Source organism: Cucurbitaria berberidis (assembly GCF_010015615.1).
Source record: "Cucurbitaria berberidis CBS 394.84 unplaced genomic scaffold K460scaffold_3, whole genome shotgun sequence".
Classification (NCBI taxonomy): domain Eukaryota; kingdom Fungi; phylum Ascomycota; class Dothideomycetes; order Pleosporales; family Cucurbitariaceae; genus Cucurbitaria; species Cucurbitaria berberidis.
This window is the reverse complement of record NW_024468937.1, coordinates 4,261,442-4,284,525: the sequence shown is the minus strand read 5'-3', so window position 1 is coordinate 4,284,525 and position 23,084 is coordinate 4,261,442. Positions and strand designations below refer to the sequence as shown.

General features: G+C 51.9%; 10 protein-coding genes across 10 annotated transcripts; 6 read left to right on the top strand and 4 right to left on the bottom strand.

Moving 5' to 3' along the window:
• The first annotated feature begins 281 nt into the window (after positions 1-281).
• K460DRAFT_366915 (ribosomal protein L34e) lies at positions 282-1,274 on the top strand. Its single transcript, XM_040933476.1, has 3 exons — positions 282-343; positions 427-540; positions 590-1,274. The coding sequence occupies exons 1-3, from the start codon at positions 320-322 to the stop codon at positions 794-796; spliced, it is 345 nt and encodes a 114-aa protein (XP_040788646.1). The 5' UTR covers positions 282-319; the 3' UTR covers positions 797-1,274.
• Positions 1,275-1,755: 481 nt separating this feature from the next.
• On the top strand, positions 1,756-4,496 carry K460DRAFT_119637 (uncharacterized protein). Its single transcript, XM_040926618.1, has 4 exons — positions 1,756-2,068; positions 2,264-3,105; positions 3,155-3,432; positions 3,484-4,496. Exons 1-4 carry the CDS (start codon positions 1,874-1,876, stop codon positions 4,380-4,382), a joined length of 2,214 nt encoding a protein of 737 aa, XP_040788645.1. The 5' UTR covers positions 1,756-1,873; the 3' UTR covers positions 4,383-4,496.
• A 967-nt stretch (positions 4,497-5,463) lies between these two features.
• On the top strand, positions 5,464-6,723 carry K460DRAFT_417234 (S-adenosyl-L-methionine-dependent methyltransferase; the record flags this gene model as incomplete). Its single annotated transcript, XM_040937861.1, has 3 exons — positions 5,464-6,060; positions 6,121-6,420; positions 6,490-6,723. Exons 1-3 carry the CDS (start codon positions 5,701-5,703, stop codon positions 6,721-6,723), a joined length of 894 nt encoding a protein of 297 aa, XP_040788644.1. The 5' UTR covers positions 5,464-5,700.
• Positions 6,724-6,871: 148 nt separating this feature from the next.
• On the top strand, positions 6,872-7,201 carry K460DRAFT_366913 (uncharacterized protein). Its single transcript, XM_040933475.1, has one exon. The coding sequence runs from the start codon at positions 6,917-6,919 to the stop codon at positions 7,106-7,108; it is 192 nt and encodes a 63-aa protein (XP_040788643.1). The 5' UTR covers positions 6,872-6,916; the 3' UTR covers positions 7,109-7,201.
• A 247-nt stretch (positions 7,202-7,448) lies between these two features.
• Positions 7,449-9,305, top strand: K460DRAFT_406302 (alkaline phosphatase-like protein; the record flags this gene model as incomplete). The annotated part of the gene is made up of 2 exons (XM_040936938.1): positions 7,449-8,637; positions 8,704-9,305. The coding sequence occupies 2 exons, from the start codon at positions 7,449-7,451 to the stop codon at positions 9,303-9,305; spliced, it is 1,791 nt and encodes a 596-aa protein (XP_040788642.1).
• A 214-nt stretch (positions 9,306-9,519) lies between these two features.
• Positions 9,520-10,934, bottom strand: K460DRAFT_119734 (uncharacterized protein). The gene has a single exon (XM_040926619.1). It carries the CDS (start codon positions 10,742-10,744, stop codon positions 9,734-9,736), a length of 1,011 nt encoding a protein of 336 aa, XP_040788641.1. The 5' UTR covers positions 10,745-10,934; the 3' UTR covers positions 9,520-9,733.
• A 301-nt stretch (positions 10,935-11,235) lies between these two features.
• Positions 11,236-12,627, bottom strand: K460DRAFT_338969 (DNA-directed RNA polymeras-like protein III subunit Rpc34). Its single transcript, XM_040931067.1, has 2 exons — positions 12,270-12,627; positions 11,236-12,214 (listed from the first exon to the last, which is right to left on the bottom strand). Exons 1-2 carry the CDS (start codon positions 12,545-12,547, stop codon positions 11,428-11,430), a joined length of 1,065 nt encoding a protein of 354 aa, XP_040788640.1. The 5' UTR covers positions 12,548-12,627; the 3' UTR covers positions 11,236-11,427.
• Positions 12,628-13,656: 1,029 nt separating this feature from the next.
• On the top strand, positions 13,657-15,641 carry K460DRAFT_283438 (fungal trichothecene efflux pump; the record flags this gene model as incomplete). The annotated part of the gene is made up of 5 exons (XM_040928654.1): positions 13,657-13,836; positions 13,890-14,153; positions 14,201-14,467; positions 14,518-14,901; positions 14,955-15,641. The coding sequence occupies 5 exons, from the start codon at positions 13,657-13,659 to the stop codon at positions 15,639-15,641; spliced, it is 1,782 nt and encodes a 593-aa protein (XP_040788639.1).
• Positions 15,642-17,615: 1,974 nt separating this feature from the next.
• On the bottom strand, positions 17,616-19,318 carry K460DRAFT_313157 (D-mandelate dehydrogenase-like protein). The gene is made up of 2 exons (XM_040930244.1): positions 18,653-19,318; positions 17,616-18,594 (listed from the first exon to the last, which is right to left on the bottom strand). The coding sequence occupies exons 1-2, from the start codon at positions 18,970-18,972 to the stop codon at positions 17,781-17,783; spliced, it is 1,134 nt and encodes a 377-aa protein (XP_040788638.1). The 5' UTR covers positions 18,973-19,318; the 3' UTR covers positions 17,616-17,780.
• A 257-nt stretch (positions 19,319-19,575) lies between these two features.
• Positions 19,576-23,080, bottom strand: K460DRAFT_417228 (uncharacterized protein). The gene is made up of 4 exons (XM_040937860.1): positions 22,189-23,080; positions 21,421-22,131; positions 21,017-21,368; positions 19,576-20,967 (listed from the first exon to the last, which is right to left on the bottom strand). The coding sequence occupies exons 1-4, from the start codon at positions 22,696-22,698 to the stop codon at positions 19,856-19,858; spliced, it is 2,685 nt and encodes an 894-aa protein (XP_040788637.1). The 5' UTR covers positions 22,699-23,080; the 3' UTR covers positions 19,576-19,855.
• Positions 23,081-23,084: the final 4 nt, after the last annotated feature.

The window sequence follows — 23,084 nt, the reverse complement described above, 5'->3', positions numbered from 1 at the left end:
ATATCTTTTCGCGACAGCCAAGGCGGCAGGCAGGCACGTGATTTGTGAGCGCGCCTTCCTTGGCCAAGCTGCTCGTTAGCGCCCTCGCTTAGAGCGCACGAAATTCGAACAACCTCAGAAGCCACGACCGACCACTAACGATAACAGCACGCCCAGTGGTAAGTCTCGCCAATCCGTGCTGCTATTAAATTTTGCAGGACCTCTCGCTAATCATCAACAGACTCAGGTACGATCTTGTCGCAACGCACACACGCACCAACGCCGTCGCTCACATCTCACAACAGATAACCAGAACTGAATTCCCGGGAAATCCATCACAATGCCGGACTCCAGACTCACCTACGTATGTCCCACCACAACTCAGAGCGCTCAATATGGCGATTGGGGAATATGGAATGCTTGGAAGCTGGAGCTGACAATGGACAGAGGCGACGTGCGCCGTACAACACCAAGAGCCAGAAGGTCCGCGTGATCAAGACCCCCGGTGGTGAGCTCCGTTACCTGCACATCAAGAAGAAGGGCACTGCCCCCAAGTGCGGTGTAAGTTCGACCTTCTAGGACATCGGGAGTCATTTTTAACAAGGCGTAGGACTGCGGAACCAAGCTTGCCGGTATCCCTGCGCTCCGTCCTCGCGAGTATGCCCAGATCTCTCGCCCCAAGAAGACCGTCCAGCGTGCATACGGTGGATCGCGCTGCGCCAACTGCGTCCAGGACCGCATCGTCCGCGCTTTCCTGATCGAGGAGCAGAAGGTCGTCAAGAAGGTGCTCAAGGAGTCTCAACAGAAGAAGCGTTAAGCAGCGGTATTGAAGGTTGAAGGGGTTTAGCATGTCAAAACTGGGTCAATCGGTGTTCATGTGCATTATGGGCAGTCTCCTGGTTCGGTCGGCTTTCACGATATCAAGACGATTTTCGCGTTGTCCGCCAGGGCAGTAGCTGAGTAGGGTCACGAATGCATCCACAAGCTACGAAACAATTTGTCTCCACGAAGTACGAGCGTAGTCCTCGTCTGAGCCCCTGACTTCGTTCTTATGATTTTTAACCGTGCACAATGGAGATTCGGTATCGTTACTAACGTCGCGTAATGGTGCCTCTCGGCCCACGAATCGTGAACCCGTTACGATAGGGGACGAGCTGGTGGATATGTGATCAAGATCTCTCCAGGTCTCATAATGGGTGGTCCTCGCACAGCAACGAATTTTCTTTAGGTGCCATTCGGTAACCAGACAGGACTAATGATTATGAGTATATGTAAGCCAAGATGTGATAAGCTGATCTGAACCATTGAAAGCATCAATAACGAGGCTTGTATCTCTCGTACACCCAGCAGGCTTCCAGGACATGAACAGGCGTGATGAGGCGTCAGAGGGAGTGATATCGCGAGTATGTTTTGTTCCTCCGGCCTACTTGATGCGCCCTGATTATTTTCACGTGCACTCATTCGTGAGCTCGTCTCGAGTAATTTCGCACTCGGCAAACGTCCCGAGAAACGACGTTTGTTTAGTTTTCTTTGACTCAAGCGTGGCGGAGAAAGGCGAGATTGAGGCTGGAAAAAACGGACAAGCGCGACTCAGTGTGGGCGCCCGTTTTGTGATTGGTGACTCGAGACCTTGTCCCTACCCGCACTCGAGCCCATAGTTCGGCAGCTTGCTGCATCAACTCTTGTCATTTGCGATAGCCGACGGGAAACACATGATCTGGACAGCAACCGTGCAATTGAGTCAGAGAGTGCGCGTTGGCGGGGCTGGAAAATATCCGTACTTCAGCCTTAGAGCCCACCGAGGCGCTTGGTCTCCGGTTCCGCCTCTCCTCACCCCACTAACCATCAACTTCGCGCACAGCGCTGCGATATCGGTGTCGCCAGAGAACACAGGATGAACGGCTTGTCGTTGTCACCGACGACACCGCTGGCGCAAGGGATCTCACATCACCCGTTCGCCAGCCCTACGAGTGCGCACGCCCGAGGATTCAAACGCTCTGCTTCGACCGATGACGAGAATGAAAATGGCACGTCGTCGCGGCGCAACACTGCCGTCAAGCGTGCATGCAATGAGTGTCGCCAGCAAAAGGTAAGCTTCAGCAGAGTAATTGGACTCTGATAGTGCCAGTAGGGAGGCAGTTGCTTGGTCTTGGTGCGCTGGCGCAATCAAGGCATCGCCCGCTATCCTTTCCTAAGCTGCAGAAAGAGAATCTTGTTCTCGATATTGCCAACGCGCATCGATCAAAGGACAAAACTTCGTGCCCCGCTAACATTTGTCTCACAGCTCAAGTGCAACGTCCAGCAGGATCCCTTCGTGAGCTGCGCCCGATGCCAAAAGCAAGGCCTACGATGCGTCATCGAACCCAACTTTAAGCGGGTAGGCAAACGCAACCGCAATGCCGAAATGGAAAAGGAGATGGAGTACCTGCGTGATAGGCTCGCCCTGTACGAAGGGCAACCGATACCGACCCAGCCAACACTGAATGCTCCGCAGCCAGCGTCAGATAACCACAACTTCACTCCCGGTCCGATGCCCAAGCTGGAGGACGACGCCTTCTTACAGACACAACACACACAGGTGGCAGCGACGTCACTGCTGGACCTGCGCAGCGGATCGCCCATGTTTTTCGCGCTGGGCACTGGCGAAGTGCGGCTTGGCCATAGCGAGGTCAACGAGCTGTTCACCGAGTATTTCACGTTATACCACCCATTTCTACCCTTCTTGGATCAGGTGCGCTCCCCTGAAGAATACTACTCCCAGGATCACAAGCTGTTGTTCTGGGCTGTCATCGCCGTTGCAGCGCGCCGCAATGGGCCACGACCCTCACTTCTCAAAGACCTTGCGAAACCATTGAGCGATCTGATCTGGGACTCCATCAGGAACCAGCCGAATCACCATGTCGTCAAAGCCTTATGTCTTCTCTGTACCTGGCCGCTTCCCGCAGAACGGACTGTGACTGACCCAACATTCATACTATGCGGCGCGATGATGCAGGTTGCCATGCAAATAGGGTTACACCAGCCTACTCATCCACAAGATTTCCAGCGGGCAAAGGTGCGGCTAAGGCAGGAAGACATTCATGACCGACTACGGACGTGGGCGGTATGCAATATCGTAGCTCAGACGTACGTTTCCCCTTCCCACCCGCCCACAGCAACAACTGACAAGGTTTAGGGTATCCACAGGAAATGGGCAACCTTCCATTACGCTTTACGATTCGACTCTAGACTTTAATGTGGATGACGAGGAACATATGCGAATAATACCACCGACACTGTTCGTTCGTCTACGCCAGGAGATAGCAGCGAGCAGAATCAACAAGCTCCTATACTCAGCAAATAGTCACAGGTTTGCTGAAGGCGCCGCGACAAGCTATATGAGCCTCGAAGCGGATCGATTGAAAGAAGAGCGCGTGAAGGAAGACCGTGGCTCTCTGGACGGAGTGGATAACGGTATGTCAAGCATGGCCAAGCCAAAATTGGGCCTCACTAACGCATGTGAAGATCTCGAAGAACTGTACCATTATGCAGTATCGTTGCACCTCCACCTATACTCCTTCTTCAGCCCCGAATCTCGACTTGAACGGCGAGATGACTTAGTCGCCTTGTACTTTGCAGCTACGGCTTACCTCGAGCGCGTCTTCAAACTACAACGTGAGGGCAAGCTACCTCACGTTCCACACTATATTATGCAAATGGCTCTTGCTGCCGGATTCGCATTGTTGAAGCTCCTCAACTCTGACTTCGCTAGCAAACTACCTGCTGATCGCGGCCGGCAGTTTGTCCTGCAAACAGTAGATGCATTACGAAAGGCTAAGGTTTGGCCCAACGACCTTTTGGACCGCTTTGCCGAAGTCCTCGCACAGCTGTGGAAAGAGAGCTCTCGAGGACGCAGCCTCCACAGCCTGTCACAATCACCATCCATTAGCAATTCAGGAATGGCGACCATGTTCAACCACCACAACCATCAACAGCAGACCCAACAGCAGCAGCAACAAGGTCAAAGAAGAGACAGCACTGGCATGATGGATGATCCGCTTGGTCTCATAATCCGCAGCCGGATGAGCATGAGCGTAGTATTTGATTGTGCGTGGCGCTGGCGAGAGGCACAGGTCAGCGGTGCCGCGGAGCAACTGGATAGCATCGTTATGACCAACCCTACGAATCCCGATTCATCTACGAGCTCGACCCCTCCACCTGGTGTGGTTGTCGAGAATCCTGCTCATGGCCTTCCGAACTTCAACCCACATCTTAATACTCTCAGCATGCCGCTGCAACTACCCAACGGCTTAGCGAGCGCAAACAGTTACGAGTTCTTTGACTCCGTGTCTTGGATGCTGGAAGCGCAGACAGACTGGAACTCGTATGGAAATTCCGGGTTCGGGAACGACTTTAGTACCTAGGTGGCCCTAGAGTGACTAGCCTTACCACAAGCAGTGTTGGTTCCATCAAAACCGCCTTATTCAGGGCCTGCCCAATTGGTTACTTCACGATTTTCTAGTGCCTTCGGTTCTTTATGCATCAGCATTCTACAACCGATTCACCATACGATCCATCATACTCGATATCTAATCGACGTCTCCATGGTGTCGGTATCCATAGACTGAAGGATCTTCGGGTCTAAGGATAACCTAATACCTCTCGCAGACTATGCGTTTAGAGCCATGGGAGGTGCCAACAATCTCTAAGTTTTTCGTCGTCCCACGGACTGAACGTTTGCGACGTGATCCAAGACCACCTACAACACGCAAAGAAGCAGCGAATATCTGGATTTGGATGATCAAGCGCATCATGGAATTTAGCTAGCTAGCAGCCTAGCATGGCAATCTGAGCTCTTTGCCCCAGTTAGTATGTACCAGATGAACGCCATCACTGAAAGAGCATGTTCATGGGGAGTTCGAGAAGGGCTACTCGTCATGATCCTTCTACTGGACACACGGCGGTACTGTTTCAATACACTTTTGTTCTTGTTCTGTATTGACCCCTTGTAATTATTTCATTGCTTCTTCCCCGTATTTTATTTCTGTCTTTAGTCTTAGCGTGGCGTTCAAGGACCAGCAGCCTAGGAGGTGTTGTTTGGCTTGGTGTAGTACCCCATGCGTTTTCACAATTCTACTGTAAATTGGCATGCTGGCTGAGGTACATGTGGAGGGATTGACGATAATGAGAGCCGGGCATAAATAGCAGTAGCCGCTACAGTCAATAGCCTGACCAACAAGTTTCTATTCCATTTTCTGTTCCTTCGATTAGATCAAGAATCATATTTCTAATCGATATACCAATTCTGTCCTGGACCCACAACTTATTCTTAGCTATCGCAAGCCAAGCTAAGGTAGGAGTCGTGGATCTATAAGCTTTCGCTGCTCGTTGTTCGGAGACTTCTGCTGATACGTCCACTGCGTCGCCAGAATGTCTCCGCTTACGCTATACAATGTCTCCGCGCTCCTAATATCCAACACCACTAGTTATACTGGACCAATGTGCATACGGTGGAATAAGCCCTAGGCCCATTAAGCCCGAAGGTGAGCAGGTACTAGTCGTCAAGGAAGCATTCCTTCGACAACTGCTACGCTAACAGATGATCCCTACTTGATGACCACGCACTTAGAAGATAATATAAAAGTGCCAGCTTCCCCTGTTTCCCACGCAGGAAAGCATCATCACAGACGACGCAAATAGAAGAAATATACTTAGCCCTAACCTCGCGAGTAACCTTTCACCATGGCTGCCCCACACCAGGATCCAAGCGCAAGCGAGTTCAAAGAAGCCGTGAACGCCCTATGGCAAGAAGACGATGTAGCGAAGAAGTATGAGAATGCCGAAAAAGCAACGCGGCCCTTCGGAAAGATCCTCGTGGATAAATCTGGTCTCGCACATTTGAACTCTGACGCTCATGTCTTTGATCTTGCAACTGGGACGGGTGCCGTTGTTAAAGAGCTGTATGATGCAGTGCCGAAGGAGAAGTGGGGGAAACTGAAGATACTAGCGGCTGATGTCAGCCCGCCTATGTTGGAGTACGTGAAGAAATGGGCAGAAACGGAAGGCTGGACAGGAACAGAGACGCAGATTGTGGATGGCAATGTGAGTTTCGGTACAACCGTGCTTGAAAAAGGTACATACTGACATTACGCGTGCACATAGAACATTGACCTCCCCGCAAACACATACACGCACATATTCGTCTCCTTTGCCATCTTCGTCATGCCTGATGCGCTGCCGAAACTCTATGAGCTACTCAAGCCCGGCGGTTTTATCGGCGTAACGACGTTGGCCTGTCTGCCATGGCATTCACTGCTCGCTCGTTCCATCGCCAGAATGGCCGACGCACCCTACAGTCCGTCGTCCTCAGATCTTGAGGAGAAGCTGTTTTCCGGCCGACCGTGGGGTGATCACAAGTACGTTGTATCTCAACTCCGCGAAGTGGGGTTGCACAACGTCGATGTAAGCTCTCTCCTCCCCCCTATTATTCAACACGCGTGCATGCTGGCTGACTTTGCAATTTGTCTGAAGGCGGTGCGAGAGAAGAAGTCGGCGCAGGTTGGCACACCAAAGTTGTTCATGGAGTCGATGAGTTTTGTGCTTCAGATGGTGGGTGCGTATTGGGAAGAGGGTAAGAGGGAGGAGTGGTTAAAGGAACTGAATGGCATTATGCTGGAGGAGAGTGCGAAGGATGCGGGAGGCGAGGAGGAGCAAGTTACATTGGAATTCGATGGTATTGCTGGGTGGGGGTGGAAGAGTGGTTAATAGGGCATACCGGTGACTTGAAGCGCAGGTGTGAGTAGTAGATATGTATATTTCTTAAAGTCCTTAAAATATCCTTGACGTACTGGTCTTAGCATTGTGGCTAGTGCGGTGTCTATAAATACCGTTGGAAATACCCAACCACAAAACTATCCATTGCACTAATTTGACACCTTAGCTTTCTTCGACAGTCATTATGATGGCCTCTTTCACCATACCATACTTTGTCGACGAAACAAGCCTTCCTACTACGTTGCCCACGGCGGAGGAGATCGAATCTTCGACAGAAATCCTCAATGAGCGTATGTCGGGGGCGTCCGGCAAAGAAGTAGATGGGGTAATGGATCAAGATACCTACTGCAACCTCTTGGCGCGAACTTTTCGATAAGATCCGGAGCAGAGAGAGGTGTACTTTACTCAGTACAGGTGTCGTACAAAAGGAGCACGACTGAAGAGCATAATACTGACGGTGCGAGGGTGAACATGGCTAGCAAGGACTGAGAGATGGATCACGCTTCGAGTCCAGGTGATGGATGTACATAATGCCAAGACCACGCCATGCCCTTTGCGACCGTCCAAGTGACGTTCATTCACCCCTCGTGGCTTCGCAACTCAACCAACCTCAAACTCCAACGTAATGCTTTTTTGAACCTGCGCCGTCACTCATTTAGTCTTACATCTTTCTTTAGCAATCGTTCAGCGAGCGTTGGCGTTTTCACTGCCCAAAGATGCCGGGTCAACGCCCCCTTCTATTGAATCGAGCCTCGTCGGACATCTCTGGCGACCGCGACATAGCTGAAGAAGACGCCCTTCTCACTGGTCGCCCAACTCAGCGCACCGCCTCTGGGCCGCGATCATGGAAGTTCTGGCGCGAAGTCGGGCTCTTCGTCTGGGCCGTGATAGCCACGACGCTTGTCATCTTCCTCGCAGTCTTGTACCAGTCGTCTCAAGATGCGAAGCACCACAGGCCGCACCCAACCGGGAAGAGGAACTTGATATTCATGGTCTCTGACGGCATGGGTCCAACGAGTCTCAGCCTGACGAGGAGTTTCATGCAGTTCCAGAACGGCGCGCCCTTTGGCGAACAGTTGGTTATCGACCAGCACCTCATCGGACAATCGCGGACGCGCTCTTCCTCATCCCTCATCACCGACTCGGCAGCTGGCGCAACGGCCTTCTCCTGCGCGAAGAAGAGCTACAACGGCGCCATCTCCGTCACACCCGATCATGAGCCCTGTGGCACGGTGCTCGAAGCGGCCAAGAAGGCGGGCTACCTGACGGGCTTGGTTGTTACGACACGCATCACGGACGCTACTCCAGCATGCTTTGCAGCGCATGTCAATATGCGCCAGGAAGAAGATCGCATTGCGGAGCAGATGGTGGGTGATTTTCCGCTGGGAAGGGTGGTGGATTTGATGTTGGGTGGCGGACGGTGCCATTTCCTTCCCAACTCGACCGTCGAGTCGTCGTGTCGAGCGGATGGTAGGGATATCGTTGAGCTAGCGAAGAAGAATGGATTCAACTACATTGATGATCGCGCGGGCTTTGATAAACTGAAAGGCGGTGCTGGAGTTGAACTTCCTCTGCTGGGTCTATTCGCCGACACGGACATTCCGTATGAGATCGACCGCCGCAATGAGAACGACGTCTATCCCAGTCTCCACGAGATGGCTGAGACTGCTATGAAGGCCCTCAGCGAGGCGACGAGGGACAGCGACAAGGGCTTCTTTCTCATGATTGAGGGTTCCCGTATCGACCATGCAGGCCACCACAACGATCCCGCTGCTCAAGTGCACGAAGTCCTTGCTTATGACAAGACATTTACCAGTGTACTCAACTTTTTAAAAAACGACAAGACGGAAGCGGTCATGGTATCTACATCTGACCACGAGACCGGTGGTCTTGCTACTGCTCGTCGTATGTACTCTGCGGCCCATTCGTCCCAACTTCTTATCATAAGCTCTTACTAACCTTGATCAATAGAACTTCACACCACGTACCCCGAATACGCATGGTACCCCTCTCCCCTCGCAAACGCCACCCACTCCGCCGAACATCTCGCTCTCCAGTACGCGAAATATCTCATCTCCTCGCCTTCGGACGAACAGAAGGCCAATTTCATCCGCGACTCCATCAGGGACGGCTTTGGCATCTACGACTACACCGATGCCGAAGTCAAGAACCTTGTCGACGAGCCGCTGACAGCATTATACCAATACGCTGACATGATCTCGCGGAGGAGTCAAACAGGCTGGAGCACCCACGGTCACAGTGCAGCAGACGTCAACATCTACTCCTCCGACCCTAAAGCGGCAACGGCACTCGTAGGCAACCACGAGAACACTGAAGTCGGCGACTTTCTACGCGAGTACCTGGGCGTCGACGTCGATGCCGTGACCGAGGAACTGCGGCAAAAGGGCGCGGGACTCACCGTCTCGGACGTCAATGGCACGCAGGTGAGCTGGATGGGCAATATTCCCGTAGAAGGGCAGCGCCTAGATGGGCAGAATCATGTCGCGAGCTACGGCGGCGACTTTAAGAAGAGACATTTACAGCATGGAAGCGCATGTGACTGTGGGAACTGACCTGTATCCCAGGCTTAGAGAGTTTTCGTTTCGACGTCTTATTTTAGCGAGGCATTTTCCGGCGTTTCCGTTTCTTTTGCACGGCGTAGACTGGGGATATTTGTTTGTCCATATAAGGGTCCTACATGATCGCTGTCACCTTGCAGCACTTAGTACATATCGGGTGTCCGCTCTGTGACAGGTCAGACAGCCAGTCTGCACCAGGTGTTGCAAGGCGATAGTGATCACGTAGGACCTAGAAGAACAGTTGTATTTTGAGTACGTCTTTTGGGGAGGTATAAATTATGATAAAACAAAGTCATTCCTTCCTAATCGCCTCGTACTTGCGTGTACCAAACAAAAAGGCAAGAACAGGCTTTCCCATTTTCTCTCCAAATCAGACAGCTCTATTCATGCCTCGCTTGTCTTGTCTGGTCTTGACGCTGGCTTCAAGGCAGGAGGCACTCCAGCAACGCAGCGCTCCACATACTCTGCTCCAACGCATCCAGCTTGGACAGTCCATTCTCGCCCGTCCTCTCTTCTAGTGCGGGTCTCTTTCGCTGTCTGAGACCCGTGTTTTGTTCTTCCTCGCTGAGTGTAGTGGGCTGGTCAGTAGTAGTGTGCGACTCCGACGGAATATGGTCATGAATACCACGGGCGTGAATATCGATGTCGCGTGGAGTTTGCTGCCCCCATTTATCTGATTCAGACTGCCCTCGTCCTCGCCCTACTTCTGCGTTCTGTTGAAGTTTTGTATCCATCATCCATCTTTCTAGTCTTAGCCTCATATGTTCGCCTACCCTACACACCAAAGCAACAAGGTGCAACGCCGCCAGCACAGCAGCGCCAGCAGACGAGAAGCCACCGGCGGAATGCAAGCTCCAGTTTATCCTCTCGCACCGCTCTTTCATGCCAAGTTGCGGTGGTCGAGCCTCTTTGCCCTTTTTCCAGTCCAACGCAGAGTCATGGAAAGCCCAGTCGGGGTATTGCAGCGCAGCGGGCGTATAGCAGAATGCTCTGCTGGGGGCGATGTTGCTGAAGAATGAGAAGATGTGGAGAGATAGGATGGTAATCATCATGGTATCCCAGATCGTTTGGAGGATGAGGCGCTCTGTTGGTGTTAGGTGATTGGAAAGGAGAGGGTGGTAAGTGTGTGGCTTTGTCGGTGGCGGCGGTGATGATGTTGCGTTCTGATTGCCCGATGAAAAAGTCTCAGAGTGGTCGTTGTGCGGAGGGATCTGTGTCCTAATGTCTGCTGCATCGATTGAAGAGCCTTGTACTTCTCTTACAGAGTGGGACGTGCTGGCCTCACGTCTATCATTGTCATCGCGCTCTTTCTTTCCGTCGGCGATGTCCTCACTCAAGTTTTGTAATCGCTGTGCTCTATCTGTTGCCTTCTTCGTCGTATTCAGTTGTCCGTGGTAATATCCGACACACAACAGAGCGTGCACCAGATCCATTGGTACCTGCTCGCACGTCAGTTTTCCCTTCTATCTTCCACGCTGTTGTACCGCTCTCTACCCATGTACTAGGTCTCGACATCGCGCCTACTTACAAAGACAAAAACTACAACCCAAACCTCCAGCTTCAGCCCACTCAACTGCTGCCTCGTGAAATCCTCCTCCCAGACGTGAGGCATATCGAACTTCTCGACGACCTGTGTGGTGGAGGTATGCCAGATGAGTAGCATGAGCAGAAGTAGGGCGGTGATGCTTGTGAGTGTGTAGGTGGTGATGTACGTCTTGAGGAGTGCGCGGCGGACGTCATTGGCGTGTATCGAGCTCGAACCTGTGGTCGACATCCTAGGCGCATATCAAAGATCTATCGTGTATCGTGTATTAATGCGAGAGTTTAACGGGTGGTGTGAAGGGTCGAATGGTGAGCGACTTCTGTCTGTCTAGTGGAAGGAAGCGACTATCGGTGCAACAGACCTAACTGAAGGCACGCCTGGAAGATAACACAAAAGACACGTTGAAAGTGGGAAAGCAATCATGAACTGAATACTGAGAGAATTGTGGATAGATTGATAACTGGAAGAGATGCAGGGTCGTCAAGCGTGCCAAGTGGGTATACCTTTACGTGAGACGAAAATGCATCGATAAACCAAACGCCGCCGCTATGCTTTTGATGTCAACAAAGGTGACTATACTTCTTCTGACTGGGTCTGCAGCCACTCCCCATAGTACACGCACGTCCTCGCTGAGATTTCGCCCTCGTCGCCGCACAAATCGAAGACCGGGCAATTGCCGCAAGGAGCGTCGACAAACCCGTTATATATCTTGGTGTCGATGGCAGTCAAGACCGTTCGATAGCTGGTGCCCGAGATCTTCTCTAAGCGGCCATCGAGGACCATCATCTCCAGCAACTGCTCCATGTCATCTTCCCTGACAATTTTGCCCCTGAGGACCCCCTTGGCATTTACCCACTCGGCTACAGAGGCAGAATTTGGATATTGTGGGCTGTTCTTGTGGACGAGCTTTGAGGTGTTTGGGTCACTCGACGGCTGGTGGGGCTTCACAGCTGGCGCCTCCTCAATGTCGCGCATGCCCTGCGCGTTTGCCTTCTTCTGCGCGTAGTCGTTCCAGTTCCCTGGAACCTTGATGCATGTCTCATTTTCGACATACTGTGCCACTGCGCCCGAGATGGCTTGAATGAGGGCCGTGTCAAAGTCGCCTTCGGCTTGCCATGGTCCACCAGCAATGTCTTCCGAGGGCTGTAGGTGCTTCAAGAGGTACATTTTCCGGTTAGGGAACTTGACGCTCATGACGGACTGCACCAGTTCTTTTGATTCCAAGCTCTTCAGACATTTTGTCAGGACTTGTTGTGTGACGTTCGTGCGTGCTCGTAGCGCTTTGGACCAGATGCCTTCGGCCTGGACCTGGTCGATGTGGTGGTAAAGGAGGCGTTCATCGGGCGTCAGTCGCCGCAGTCTAAACACATGAATTAGCAGCGCTCACAAGAGAGGAGCCAACAGTTGTAGCCTACTTGTCGGCGTCTGATCGGGACCGCAGTTTCCAGCAGGGCTCGCCCTCCAGCGTCATGAGCTTCATAAGGTGGCGGTCGCACAGCTCTTGCAGCAGCATGGTCAACTCGCCCATGGTCTCAGCGATCTGCATGTTAGACAGGTCGCGCTGGAAGAAGACGGTGCCCTGGGCCTTCTGCGCGCATTTGTCGTAGAGTGCGTCGGCGGGACTGATTACATCCTGCATGCTGAGAGCTTCTTCCTCTTTAGGCACCGGCAAAGGCGCAGCTAATGAGGCCATGTTGGAGACTACTGCAGGTGTGCACTAAAGGCTATCGATCGATCATGGGCAAGGTGTGCTGCGAAGAGGCGACGACGACGTGCGCGCGGCCCACTAGTCGTGAATCACGAGAAAAAAGTTGGCGATGCGCCCGCTCACGTGACGTGCTGCTCCGAGCGTTTCTTCCCAAGTTTGGCGCTATCCTTCCCCACGCCTCCCGCCCGCCGCCCATCAATCAATCTCCCGCTCGCTTACCCCAGATTCAATCCGACGGCGTCGAGCCAACCAACCCGCTGGCGCTTTCACCAACCAGACACCCACCGGCGCAAGAGCTTCATCAGCATTTGCCAGGTTTAGATGGATGGAACTCTTATCCTGGCAACACACACCCCGGTTAACATTTGTCGAGGCCGAGGCAAGCCACACGGCAAACGTTAGACGATCCTTCGCGTCGTCGTCGTCGAATCCAAGCTCATGTATACCATCCATGTCAAGAGTCACAACGTTTCACTATGCAATGCACTGTTAGCTGGCTGCTACCGTCTTGCGCAACCATCGCTTGCACCTGTTGACATGTCAGTGATTCCGCAAACAAACGCCGTCTTAAACACGATACTGCGCCGCGATTGCGTCTGTCTTCAATCTTCAGACAGACGGCAGGGCTTGTCCAGGATGCTCGGCTACCATCACCCGAACGCCAGCACCCACACCCTCTTGATACTTACCGACCATCCCCGACGTCGACGCTTCTCCGCAATGTGACACGAAACACGTGGAGCCGCCGCATTGCTAAGCGATCGGGCCTTTCGATGTACATATCTCGCCAATCACTCCATGTCCACCATGCCATACGGAGGCCGGCTGGATAGGGCCCCATACGCCTAGAACATGGAACAATATCCCGATCCTTCGGGACGTGCGCCTAATTTAGAGGCTTTGACCGCCGCCTTGGAGCACTTTCTCCGCACTGGAACATCCGGGGACTACATACTTGTGGGTCGAGGCTCCTATGCAGTCCGTCAAGGATAAAGTGACCCCAGTTCCCCAGGTCTCATCTTCCCCAGCTTCTGCTCCTCCACCCTTTCTCCTATCTACGCTCCCTCTCCCACCCGCTGGGCATCATCGAAACCATGGCGAGCGAAAAGAACTACACTGAAGAGGTTACGACTGCGAACCCTCTCTCCCATACTCACACCGCAAGCAGCCATGGACTTCACCACGACCACATTGCCCAGGAGGCTCTCGGAGGTCATACAGCAGACCTGGGCAAATCATATTTCAGGAGCATGAATTTTATCGGCACTGTTATCGTGAGTTGCAAAGGTGTAGCACAGTACTCTGCGGGGTTGCTTACATGCATCAGGCAACGTGTCTAGCACAGATATCTGGATACCTTGGATGGGTCCTGCCTGCAAACACCCTCTCCCTCATCAATGCTGCCATTGGCCCCTCTACAAACATAATCTGGGTCGGCATCTCCTGGACAGCAGGCTTTGCCATCGGCTTCACCCTCGTTGGTCGCTTATCTGATATCTTCGGACGAAGATGGTTTTTCATTGCCGCGTCAATTCTCGGGCTTATTGGAAACATAATTGGAGCGAGTGCACAGAGCATCAACATGCTGATTGTACGTTTATGTCATTATGGACCGCTTATACTTGACTAACTTTATAGGCTACAAATTCCATCAATGGTCTTGCCGCAGCCGGCCAACTTTCGTTTCACATTATCCTGGGCGAGCTCGTCCCCAACTCCCTGAGAGGTCCCGTAAATGCCTTTGTGCTGTCTACCTCAGTCCCTTTCGCTGTTTTCGGGCCTCCCGTCGCACGATCTCTATATCAGACTACTGCGTTGCAGTGGCGTTGGTGTTACATTTTGGGCTGCATTGTCAATACTTTCGCCATTACCTTATATTTCTTCTTCTATCACCCTCCAACATATGTAAGCGAGTCCTTCTCCAATGACGCACAGTATTGGACTGACGACATTAGGAAATGCTTCACGTCGGTGGTAAATCCAAACTAAAGCAGCTTAAGACTCTGGACTGGTTAGGCATCTTCCTCTTCTCGACTGGTCTTGTCGTATTTTTGATCGGCTTGAACTGGGGTGGCTCCGCGTATCCCTGGAAGAGCGGACATGTGCTTGGAGCCTTGATCGGTGGTTTCGCAACCTTGGTTATCTTCTGTTTCTGGGAGGCTTATTCCGGACTCGAATACCCCCTCATTCCCATGCGACTCTTCAAAAACATCGCGTACGATGCCAACGTCGCTTGTGCTAGCTTGGCTGCCATTGTTTACTACGCCAACTCCATCATTTGGCCGACCATGGTCAGCTCGCTTTTCACGACCAATATTACCGAGATCGGCTGGCTCTCAGTGAGTACCATGATGCTAGATTTTATGTGTGATCTCTAACTAACGCCAAATAGTGCGCTGTCGGTGGTGGTCTCCTTCTTGGCCAAATCCTCGGTGGCGCCGGCGTTCGATTCCTTCCTAAGATGAAGTATCAAATGACCGTCGCAGGCATCCTTACCACAGCTTTTGTCGCTGCTGTCGCTGCATCGACCCCTAACACTAGGAATCAAACCACCGCGCTCCTATTGCTTGGCACGATTGCAGCAGGATACATCGAGAACCTCACTCTCTCCTCGACGGCCTACCTTTGGGATCCTGCGGATATGGGTCTCGTAACCGGTGTGATGGGTGCTATCCGTACCGGCCTATCCGCCATCGCAACCAGCATGTACTCGTCCATCCTCTCCACCGAAGCCGCCAAATATATTCCCCAGAAGGTCATGCCGGCTGCGCTCGCGGCTGGACTACCCGCAGCATCTCTCCCTGCCCTTTTCACGGGTATCACACTCAGAAACTTTACCAGTGTGCCTGATATCTCTCCCGAGATCATTGCGACCACAAGCGATGCAGTCAAAGAGGCGTATTCTCTGGCTTTTAGGACTGTGTACCTTTGCACTCTTCCCTTTGGAGTACTTCTTATCATCGCTGCCATGTTCTCACCCAATGTAGAGCAATACCTTACAGATGAAGTAGCTAGGAAGATGCATGGGAAGAGCGAGAAGACGGAGGTGACGCGAAAGGAGGTTGTCGAAGATGTATAAACCCAGCTTTACGATGCTTAATGAGGGTATTCTGGCCCCTATTTCTGTACATGGTACATCTACATATATGTAACGCAATAACGATTATATTATATGGATATGTCTTACGTTCCAATCATTTCGACTTGAGGAATCCATCACAAGCATTAACAGGATTGGCCATAACTACTACATGACGTCCGTCTCCTCCCGCGCTCGTTAGCTTAGTCGCTGCGAGAAAGATTGAGACCCAGTGCTCAATAGGACCAACATTGCCCTTTGCAACTTCTCCTGAAAGATTTTTTTTCGCCGCCGCCCTTGCGCCATTTTCATTTTGCCTCTTCTTCGCTTCCAACCCCTCCTCCAACCCTCGAATTCTCTGTCTTTGGCCCCCAACTAGCCCTGTAAGTCCCGCTATGATACTTGCTACCACCCCATGTCTTTCCGTCCCTCTTCCCGGCCTATTCCGCGTTATGGCTTCCAAGCTCATCTTGACCTCCCCTTTCTTCGACTTATCAATCTGTGCAATCATATAATCCACGGCATGACTACAAAGGTCGTGTTCATCCTTGAGCTCGGCGACTTCTCTACGGGTAATCTCCAGTTCAGTAAGGCATGCTTCCGCATTGGCCTCGGCAGTTGCTTATCCCTTAATTGCTGTAGTTTTTCCTGTACCTCCTCTCCAGAACCATCTCATCACCCCTCGGTGGATTTGGCTGGACGCACACGTTGTCGTTTTGATGGAGTATGCCTTTCCTCCTGAGACTCATCGTTGAAAACCCGTTTCCGAACGTTTTTCGGACTCATATGACCCACTTCTCTATCGCCAGGAGGATGAGTCTGGACCCTCTTGTTCAGTTTTCCATATCTGAGTCCTACAGATGCACCGCGCTCTCTGCTGGTGGACTGCGCTTGGCTGTCGAAGCCTATCGGAGACTCGGGGCCCTCTTCTGTGAGATCTTGGACGTTATCCGAAGATATAGTCGTTTGATGGTCTGGCCCATCGTTCTAAGAGATATCAGCACAGTAAACCAGCCATTTCGAGTTTCAGATTTACTTGCTTTACTACTTCTCCAGGCTCGAACCAAGACGCTCCGACCGAATCTTACCAGCTTCGTGGTGAGCTCCTGATACACTAACTCGTCCGCGGTGGCAGTGTGCGCATTTGCCACCAACCTGCTGGTCCAGCTGTGGGATTTGAAGGACTAACGGAAGCGGCTTTGGTAACCAAATCAGTAATTAGCAAATCCCATGGTGTAGAGTTAGGTTCTGCTTGAGCTCATTTCCCAAGTTACACAGACTAGGGTGGGATGCGTTTGCTGTTCCCAATTTTTTTGAGCACGAGAGATGCGCCTTCGGGAAACTACATGATTTGATATCAATGCATGACAGAGTTGTTAATAGTGAGAAACACTTCACTTAGGTGGCATTCTGAAAAGGGATGAACGTGGATCTTAACGCTAACTTAGCAGAATTACATTGCATGAATCTTTTATAAGCTCTGCTCAGTAAAGGCACCGCAATTAGTATTCTAAGAGTGCATGACCAGCGTGATCATGGACTTTGCATTGCTGCTTTGTGCGAGAGGGATTCATAGAAGCTAAAACATTACTTGACCCCTACACAATATTGCGAATGCCACGCTCATTACTCCCGCCTCAATTTCAATTCTTCGGACACTTGTGTTCTAGTAAAAATGAAGTATATCGGTCGCCGGTCGTTCCTTGTCTACTAACATATAGAGACGTGTTTTGTTGTGTACTAGATTCGTACGTGCGCTTCCGAGTTTTTAAGAGTGATATATGTCGACTGTGCGTTTATGAAGGAAGTGATGAGTTTAGACCAACTCATCGCAGTAACAAGTCGATAAAACTAGAAAGGGTCTGTATTAGTCCAGCCAGCGAGAGTCACTACTCCTCGAAGTTCTTAGGGATATACTGCGGCAGCACTTACTCAGTAGCTTATGCGAGATTAATTACGAGCAAAGGTTCGGGCGTTGCAATGACAGAAATAATACGTGTAGTACACGCTACCCCACACGGTTCATTGCTGGGGCAGCAAAAAAACGAGATGTACTCCAGACCTTCATTATTTAATAGACCATTTCTATGCACCCCTCTCCAGCGGCTACATTACCTCCTTTCATAATACAGTCTTACTCTAATCCCTCTTTAACCACTGCAAATTTACTGGGCTTACCACTCCGCTCTCCCCCTTCTCCAACCACCCCAGCAAGTTTTCCATCCCTAATCTCTCAAACCCAATATGGCTCTCCACACTTGCTCCAGCCGTATGGCTCAGCGCCATAACATTTTTCTTTTTCACGAGCTTTGGGTTGACATTTGGTTCGTTGGCATGGACATCGAGGCCTGCGGCGCTAATGACACCGTCGTCCAAGGCCTGACTGAGCGCGTCCTCGTCGACGAGCTTTCCGCGTGCAATATTGACAAGTCGAGCGCCGGGCTTGAATTTCGCGAACTGCGGGGTGGAAAGGAGAACTTCGCCGTTGAAGGGTGTGGCGAGCAGTACACAGTCTGACGTTTGCAACAACTCGTCCAGCGTTGCGCACCAGCCTGCGCCGATTTGTTCCTCCCGTTCCTCCATGCGCACCACATCGTGGTAGACGATCTTCATCTCAAATGCCCGCGTCGCTTTCTCCGCGATCCGCATCCCAATCCGACCAAGTCCTACGATCCCGAGCACAGTCCCGTTGGGGTTATGTGTCACTGCAGCAATGTTCTGGTTCGCATCCTGAAACTGCTCGGTATCGCAGGACTGCGCGGCGAGGAACGACCAAGCTATTGCACGGTAACACGATAGGATGAGTACGATCGCCGCGTCGGCAACGGACTCGGTGCATGCAGAAGCGCTGTTACAGTATATCGTCCCGTGTTGCGCGAGGGCGCGGGTGTCGACCCAATCGAAGCCTGCACCAGCCGAAGCGTAAATTTTGCAGGATTTGGGGAGCAAGTCACTGCGAAGTGTTAGTAATGTGACCTATGCCATCGAAGACATGATTTTGTAGGATATACATCAGTTCTTTGTCCCAGTTCCCCATTTCACCTCCCGTATTCCAAAACGGGCGATATATCCCTACAAAATCACCCCATCTCCTGTCCTTCAGCGCTTGCTTGAAATCTTCTCTCCCTATCGAGTAGGTCCGCTCAACCTTGAATTTCTTTGTCAACTCAACATATAGCCGGTGGTTCCACCGGATGTCATCGCCAAGATGGAGGATTGTCGGTCTGAAACTTTCATCTGGGTATGAGCCAGAAGCAAGAGACGAGGTTTTGTTAGGGGCTGGTGGTGGTGGAAGGCCCGAATCTTGGGGTGTTGGCGTTTCTGCCGACATAGTTTTGTGGTATAGCCAAATCTAAAGCAGTACCCACACTGGCGATATTGGCGCGACTATGTATAAAGAAAGCCTGTAAGCAGAATGACTTAATGACTAGTACGAATGCCAATGATTGCAAGAGGGGTAGTTGTCTGCTTTCCGAACAGCTTTTATAAGATTTTCCGTGGCGTGCCATAAGGTTTACACGTGTTCATGCGGCAGCAAAAAGAAACGGTAAGATACAGCCTGTGTTTCGTCTGGTAAGAAATGTCCGTTAAATATTCGCTGGTGAATGTAGTCGTAGCAGTATGCGCGTTCCGAGTGGCATGTGAGCGCTAGGACAGAGCTTCGGATCGCAGGATCGGTATGAAGTCGGGGTCACCTATAACTGCATGCGATTGTAACCACATATAGGGCGGGGAAGATACGGTTATCAGCACGCAATTAGCGCCTCGACGTGGCTTCGGCTGAACCCTGCATGGCCGATAATAGGCCGGTGGAATAAGAGGAGGTACTCACGGTTTGGCGATGTCTCGAGGACTGCCATCGATTGAGGCTTGAAACCGTCAATTGGTGGAACATCGTAAGCCAGAACTGTTAAAGCAGGATTGAGGAGTTGTGGCGGTTCCGACGACGAGGCGCGGCATCCTGGCTGGGCAAACATCATCACCAACCTCTGCCGAGAGGCCCGCGATCTTGACGAAAACAGATGAACTTTGTTATGCTACATATGTACAGTACAGATCGTATCATGATCAGGGGTATAAACACCGCTATCCGTAGGGCAGAGTTGAGGTATCCCAAAGCGCCGGAAACTACCGTCGTAAATTCATACTTATGTCAAACTAACGCTGTAAGATGACGCTCCATCCCCAAAGGTATTCCTCACATGCTCCGGTCCTCAAAACCAACGCATGATCCCCAGATGCCCTGACCCGTTTGGATTCGGCGGATTCGCCTGATTATTTGGTTGGCCATCAAGCCCATACTGGTTCACCATGTCGTCCCAGAGCGTCCAATCCATGTTTCCGCCATCAAGAAGCGGGGAGTCTGTCTGTTGGCCGTTGTTGTTAAGCGTAGCTGGTATTGTGGTAAAGTCCATTTCAGGGTTTGAAAACATGTTGTCACCGAATGTTGGGTGTAGTACGCCGCCAGCAGTGCCCGAAGTACCATTCTGGGACTGAGCATGAGGGGCAATGGTCGTGAGGGGCTGATTGGTTTGCACCGCGTCTGTTACGTCATGGCGATTTGTAGCTGGATCGAAGTTAGGGTAGCTATTGATAGATGTCCCGTCGAAAGTCATATCGTCCATGACATCAAGCAGGACGTTGTCGAGACCAAAGCTGGAGAGCTCATGGAACTCTTGCCCCGGACTGTTACTGTTGCCCTTAGAATTAGTGAAGTCATGTCTAGGCACCTTTTGTTGCTTGCTAGTGCCAGAACCGTCGCTAACAGGCGTGAAGAGAATGCGTTCTGCATTAGCCATAGACGGGCTGTTAGGCCAACTAGGCTGCAAAGCAACTGGTGTCTCACCCAACTTGGGCGCAGACGGTCTAAGCAATCTATCCAGGTTCTGTGAGCTTGGCTGATCTATCGATGGAGGGAATCCATGCGGGTAGTTGTAGGCGAACGGATCGTTTTGAAGGGCCTGACTGGCTCGCTCAAGCGCCAACTCTTTCTCCCTTGCCGCCTTTGCTTTTACAAGAAGCTTCCTCAACGGCAACCATAGACAACCTTGCTGACCCTTGCGATAAGGGGAACCGTCGTTCAGAGGAAACCACCAACGGCCAGCGGTTGCTTCGAGGGCATTCCAAGCACGCTCCACCGCTTCGCCCTTGGTTCGAACGCAAAGCTCCGAGAGAAGAAAGGCAATGGCGTGCCATTGGACGTAGGTACGGAAGAGCCAGCCCCATTTCATGGTGCGTGCTTCTGTCTCAAGTAAGATCGAATATTCAATATTTTCAAGAGAGGTAATGAAAAGTTTGTCCTTTGTTTCTTGTGGTAGCGTTGCGCCTGTAGCATGTCAGATTTAGTAAATCGGTTCCCCGACTTCTGCACGCACCTCCGTCTTTGCGCTGATGTGGATGGTACACGATCAGCCACATCTTGCTCATGACGAGCCTTGAAAGTGTAGCTGTCACCCAGCATATCGGTATAGACATGTCACAGTTCTTGAGGTACCTGTCTTCCATGCGTTCATGGCACTCGGCGATCCATTTCTCCTTGTCTGCTATTGAAAGCCCAGCAAACATCTCAGTACACCTGTTAGGCCCAGGTGGGACGTAAAGAATGCGACGGAAGATGTTCGCGACTTCGAATCGTATGAGGCAAAAGGTCATGTCCGTGAAGCCTCGCCGTTCTTCGGGAAGTTTGGTCATTTTTGGCTGTAGGTCAGTGTCGTTGACGTTGAGGGGCTATGAACAAGCATTGTTAGCGGCTGATCGACTCACAGGTAGGATGACTTACCATCTTGGTGTCGAACTGTGCTTCGACAATGGTAGGATCGCAGCCATGGTCCTCAGACGACCTCGCGTCTAGGATGCAAACCTGCCACCAAAGCCTCCTACGCATCTCGATCTCAAAGGGAGGAAGGCCAAAGTGACTGCCATCTCTGTGAATTCCAAGGGTCTGAGCAATGCGTACAACAAGACCAGTGAGTGTCCAGATCTTGCGCGCATCGTCGTTTCGGCGAAGTAGGATCAGGAATATTACAAAGGCTTGGAGAATGATGACCTCGTCGCAGTATAGGAAGTTTGCTCTCGAGAGCGCCTGTTCTAGGCCAAAGCGATACCTACCGAGAAGCGTACTCCTGTCCTCGCCCCACCTTTCTCGACAGTCCTCAGCACATGTACTTGTCACTGCGCCATAGTATACGGCGAATAGAAGCGGCTCTAGCCCTTTGCTGACCTTGTCTACTTGTGCTACGGCCTTGAGGAACGTGGGCTCAGAGGTGGGTATGTGTAGCACCTTCACCAGCGGATCCACATTCTCTTTGTACGTCTCCCAAAACTGACGCGCCTGTTGTTCTGGGGGGTGAAGCGCCAGCATATCGACGCTTGTAGAGCTGTATCCAAAGATGAAACCTTGGTGTTGTGAGGAGGTGTTCGAGGATTCGGGCGAATGAGCGTCATCCTCGTCGTCGGACGGCTCGATAAGGATGGCTTTGAGATCTTCGACCTGCCCATTGTCAGCACCTGGTTTTCTTTGCCAGGCATGGAGGAGTGAGTGACATACCTCATTGTTCAAACTCGCCCAAAAGCTGTTGTTGATGTACCGACTCCTGCCCTTTTCCACCACCAGCCTGCCAAAGCGGTTCTCCAGGCCCTCTACACTGTTGTCCACGGCCACCTGACTCTGACTCTGCATAGGGCATTCCTTCTCACTCGTGCTGCTCTGTTTCTCCTGCTCTCGCCCTGCAGCCTCTTGCTCGTGTTCCTCGACCTGCGCATTGAGACTCGACACAACGCCCTCGAGGCGCCGTAGGCGGTCCAGCAGCTCGGCATCTGCCGGCTTCCGACTCTTTCGCGGCGCGCGACCGGGCCCAGGAAATATGCATTCGATCTTTGCGCGCACACAATTGGAGCACGGGTTCTTCTTGTTGCACTTGACTTTGCGGCGACGACAGGTTACGCACGACCGGGGATTCGGAGTCGGCCCGCCCGCGGAAGAAGGTCCGTTCGAGTGGCCGTTAGATTTCGGTACGCTGTCGGTTGGACTCGTGGGGAGAAGCGCATCGTCCGACATGATACCTGAGTGACTGTTGAAAGGCCTCCTGCAGCAGAATAATAAGCTGTCAAGTTCACGTTCTGGCGCGTGGCTGAACTTTTGGGCCAAGACCCTGGTAGATTGTCGGGGGTGGAACAAGAAGAGGCACCGATGCTCACGGGCACTGCATGCAGCATGAGTCTCACTGCCGCAGTGGGGGGCAAAAAATGGGTCAGATGAGTCAAGCACGGAACTCTGCTACTGCCATTGTACGGAGAAAGGGCTCTGATAAGTGGCAATAAGATTGCTATGGTATGGTCATGCGAGGAGGTTAATAAGTACCTGAATGATATCCCCGGCTACCCACGCCTGTCGTCATGATCTGAGGCTACCGGCAAGTAGCGAGACTGGCCTGAACTGAAAGC